The 5,000-nt window shown below is 36.8% G+C and overlaps 1 protein-coding gene across 1 annotated transcript in view; it reads right to left on the bottom strand.

Moving 5' to 3' along the window:
- The window catches only part of LOC138021236 (uncharacterized protein PF3D7_1120000-like), a 42,541-nt gene that overhangs the window by 21,393 nt on the left and 16,148 nt on the right, over positions 1–5,000 (bottom strand). The window contains exons 3-6 of the mRNA XM_068868094.1: positions 1,066–1,115; positions 614–933; positions 358–426; positions 222–263 (exon numbers count right to left, since the gene is read on the bottom strand). Of these exons, the coding sequence (XP_068724195.1) occupies positions 222–263; positions 358–426; positions 614–933; positions 1,066–1,115 (481 nt within the window). The remainder of the gene's footprint in view (positions 1–221; positions 264–357; positions 427–613; positions 934–1,065; positions 1,116–5,000) is intronic.

Here is a 5,000-nt window from a genome sequence, read left to right as displayed (position 1 = left end):
GATTCCAGGGTCCCAGCGGCACATCCCCACCCAGAAATTCCTAAAGTAACCCCCCCCACCCCCCGGGCTTTTCCTTCGGGTCCTTATATTAATATCTGATAACCCTTACGATTTCCTTAAGAATCATTAAATCATATGTAAATATTGCAACAAGGCAAGTAACTCAATAAATGTTGATCGATTGATAGACTGATTGATTGATTGATTGATTGATGGCTTACCGTGTCTTCTAGCTCTCTCGCTTTGCGGTCTTCCTTAGCATTCTAGCTCGAAAAGGAAAACAAAAAACAAAAAACCCTCAGTACAGCAAGCCAGATCTACACAAGGAACTGCGGAAAACATTTATCCGAATATTACCTCTTTAACGAAATTAATCAGTTGCTCACAAATATCACGTATTGTCTCTTCCATTTTGTCGTTCTGGAACTGAAAACAATCGATGAATGAGGTAACTCACCAGGCGATAACACAAATGTCGCAAACCAGTGGCATGGCACTTTGGCCATATTGCCTTAATTTCTCAGCTAGAAAAAACAGTAAGTTAACCATGTTAAATCAACTTTGTTTCAGTAAAGACTATCTTCATCCCGAAAAATACATCAGAATGACTTACTCGGTTTGTATCGCTTGGTTTGATCGGGAATCTGTCAGCTAAATTCTTAAGCTCAATCTTTGTTAGAGCTTCGGCGAGATTTCCGGCGGTAGCCCCTTCTTTTCCGTCCCGGCGAAGCCAGCGAACAATGACCGCTATGCAGCATTCCTTGGAGTTGTTGCCTTTTTCCTGTTCAATATTATCAATACTGGCTTGATGAAATCCCAGTGCACGTCCTAAATCTTTCCACTTTTGGCCAATGTCATCAGCCAGCCTTTTTTCAAAAACAACACCTTCAGTCAATGGGTCGTTTCGATTCCAAGCTGATTGGCCTGAAGAAGCTATAAAAATTAAGATTAATTGTAAAATTAGTATCTTATGCCTTCGGAGGTTGATCTTTAATTTTAATTCCTTCGCGGCAATTCCGATAAAACGATTTCGTCATACCGGCAAGGGACAACCTTATTACTCACCCTTCTCATTTCCGGTCATTCCCACCACGACTAGGGCTGTCGCAATCGGCCTGTTCGGTTCATCACAAACATGTTATGTGTGCGTTATGTTTACCGGAAATGTCAATCTTTCATCTCCGATTTAAAGTTCAGCTTTTTACAATTACCCAAAGGCCTGGGGTGTTGAAAACCCACGCTTTACCTAACGATACTTTGTGTTGTAGGAAGTGTGAAAAATATTATAGACACACTTCCGGTCTCTTTAATTAGGCCTATTTTCCGCAAGCAAAGCACCAGAAGCACGTGTTCATTCTTTGAGGCAAAATGTATTTAAGAAATAAACTGAATTTTGTTCTTTTATCGTTATAAGAATGTTTCTGGGTTCGAAGTTCCACATTATCACATACGGGGCAAAATACTGAACGCTGATTGGCTAAGAAGGAGGGCATTTTTTCGGAATCAAGAGGACACGATTACTTGATCCTGATTGGTTAACAGTTGCTTATCCAGGCCAGAGCAAGCGAAGCTTTTTGTCCACATGCACAAATAGTTAACACAAAATGTCTAGTTATAGCAAGCCACCATGCTTAGTTAGAGCGAGGAAATCACGGGTAAAATTTGGAAAGTGGTGAAAGTTTACCAGACAGATGAGCCTTAAACTTTACAGCGGTTATCAGTCACACTCGCCCCTCAACTATTCTTTCTTTTTCTTTCATTTTTCAAAACTAAATTTGGGTGGATGTTAATCAAATGTTTCCTTGACAATATAGTCCTTCCTATCCACTTGGCAGCAGTCGAATTCATCATGGCAATGTTACAGGTAAATTTGAAATTCAGGTTGAAATGATTTCAACCTAGGTAAATTTTAAACTAGGTTGAAATTGAAAGTAGGAAACATCATCAAAAAGTCCAGCAATTTTTAGCAAGTACGTGTATATTGATAAGTAAATCAGTAAGGAGATGTAGTTAGCGTACGTTTTTCATGAGTTAGTCTGTAAAAACGCCTTTGGTTGTTATGAAGTCTAAGTACTGATTTTAAATGGTTAGCATTAAGGTCCAGTAACACGGGCAACATTTTCCATGCAACTTGTCGCGCAACAATGTTGCGTTGCAAGTTGAGATGGTTTGTTGCGCGTATTACCACCTTCTTGTGAAACAAATTTTTACGTTGCAAAAAGGAGACGTCACTTTCACTTTTTGCAACATGAAAAGTTGTTGCACAAGAGGGTGGTAATACGAGCAACAAACCATCTCAACTTGCAACGCAACATAAGGCTGGGGTTAGGCATACTGTGCATGATAACTAATTCTGCGTTTTTATCTTAGAGCAGCAGAAAAACAAAACCTTGTTTAGTAATAATTACCTTCATGTGACTTTGTTTTATTTTTATTTTTATTTTTCTGGTTTTTGGAAGGAAAAAGACAATTGACTTTTTAGAAGTTAGATTATTGAATGATGTACAGTAGTTACTTGTACAAATGTAATTCAGTATAAACCCCTTTGTGGTTATAAGTACTAGTACTTGAACAATCAAATTCAAAGTCTTTTTTCTGGTAGGCCACAAAGTTTGTAACCTTTATTAAACAGTCATTACTTGCATTTAGTTGAACAATGAGAAGTCATTTCCTTGCACCTCTTGTACATGTGTCACTGGTCAAGTGCCTTTTTGCTTGCGACAGTGAAACGTATTGTTTTAGTTGTCTCTAATAACACATTCGTGTCTTCAGTAATTTGTAGTCTGTTTGGTGCACATGCAATCCAAGTGTTAATAATTCCAAATTTGGTTACAAATGCAACTTTCTTAAATCCATGCTCTTTTTCAATTACTTTACCGACAAATGTGTTTGGTTGTAATGGACTTTTGTCCACTTAATTAATTTTTATTTTGACAAAGTTGTTGACTTGGAATGAAATAGTATTGGGTTTGCTTGTTATCGTTTTGTTGTTGTATTTTCTTTGTGTGTTTCTTGCTTTTTCCTGTTGAGGTGTCCTTATCTCCTTTGTTGACTTGGTAAGTGAATAACAAGCACGTTTAGGTTCTTCTTCTTCTTCTTCTTCGGAATATTTTGTGAAATGATCAGTCATGTGGAGAATCCAATTTTGTTTGCGATGACATGAACATATACATGGTAAGTTTCTAAGGTCCATTAGGTCCATTTGCAAATGTGTTAGGAATTCTCTTGCTTGAATAGACGTTAGCACAGGCTGCTTTTGCCTGCTGGTGATCAACTTTTGTTCTTCGTGTATCGAGCAGAGTAAAACAAAGAGTTGTATTACTTCTTGGGATACTACTGATTCGTAGTTTCGCTTGATATACTTGTCCATCTTGTCTCTTCCTTTGTGCGCAATATTCGAATGGGTTTGGAAAAGAACTTGGTATAGTTGACATTTTTGAACAATTTCATTTCCGTTCTTGGATAATATTTAGCCACCCTCCAGTTTCCATCCTTTTCTTTTGATATTTGCTACGTCTTGCTGTCTTCATTACGTGTTTCTAACCACGTCACTGCATCGTTGTAAAAGTTGTCGGTTGTCGTCAATAAAAAGGGTTATTTTGCTTGCTTTTGTCTTTTTGGAAGCTTTAACGTCACCCAATTTTTGGTAGAATATCTCTGAATCACCACAACTTGTGTTGGTCACAGGGCCACGCATTGCGCACAAGCAAACTCTTGCATAATTTAAGTATTTGTTATTAAAATTAATGACGACTGCTTGTCCAAGTCCTGTGTGGTTTAGCGGTTAGTTACGGCGAAAAACTCATTACTAAGGGATGTCAGAGGTGCCCGGTTCAAGACTCGGTAATGGCAGTTCAAAGCGATTTCTTTCTCTCATGTACTCATTGGAATTGAATGGGTCAAGGGTACATAAAGTAGTGGTATGTATGACGAATCGGTTAGGGGATGGAAGGTTAAGAGAAATAGGGACAGAAAGGAAGAGAGTGGAGAGGAAAGTGGGAGGAGGGAAAGGCGATTTTTTGGTTTTTGGTTTTGTTTTCAACCCCCTAAAAAAACCGTGCCTCTTTTTTCAACCGAACCCCATAAAGAAAATTCCTTTTCAAACAGTTGATAAATAACCTAGGTTAATTAAATTCACCTAGTTTGATTTATTTTCACCTAGTTTGATTTAAATGAACCTAAATTTAATCAACCTACAACATCAACATTTGATTGACGTCCACCCAACTTCAGTTTCGAAAACTGAAAAAACGTTGTTAACGTGCGCATGCCGGACTGGTAATTGCTATAAGTAGGTGCGTCTTGTTGTGAAAGAGAAATAAAGGTTACCCTTTTTTATACAACTAAATTTTCCAGATCGAAAAACTCAGCTCAAGAGCGATCAGAGTTTAAATTACTAAACATTCTCGAGGAATGTCAGGATATTAAGGTGAGATTTCCTCGGAATACTGAATGGAGATCCATCACGTTTTTGCTTTGGTTTGTGTACAAACTGAATTAGATTTAAACTTATTCCCAAACACAAAAAGCAAAATTTAAAATATAATTCTTAAATAATGAAATGTATGAATTTGTGAAGGGTGTTGCACCTTTTTTCTGTTTGATTTGGTGAGTTGAGTGCATAATATTGGTCAGGGTGTTCATAATTTTGGACTGAGAGTTTTTAGAATTGGTACATTGCGTATTTTCTTTGTAAGCAGAGTTTGGAAAGGTATGGTAATGCATAGGTTTGCTGTAGGGGCACCACTTTACACAAATAAAAATATTTATAATAATAATACCTCTATTCACCTCTCACCTCTGTTCATTTTAAAAGAAAAATGTAATAATAATAATGATATTTACTTTTATTATTATTATTATTATTATTATTATTATCATTATTATTTTGAACTAGACAATCAGAGATACTTTGTGATGTTGCTTTTTCTTTTGATTGTGGATGAATTTTCTGATGACAAATTTAAGACGCTATGACTTTTTATAATTTTTATTTTTAT

Source organism: Montipora capricornis, chromosome 10 (assembly GCF_036669925.1).
Source record: "Montipora capricornis isolate CH-2021 chromosome 10, ASM3666992v2, whole genome shotgun sequence".
Classification (NCBI taxonomy): domain Eukaryota; kingdom Metazoa; phylum Cnidaria; class Anthozoa; order Scleractinia; family Acroporidae; genus Montipora; species Montipora capricornis.
Note: the sequence above shows the minus strand (reverse complement) of the source record. Positions and strands in the feature narration are given on the sequence as shown.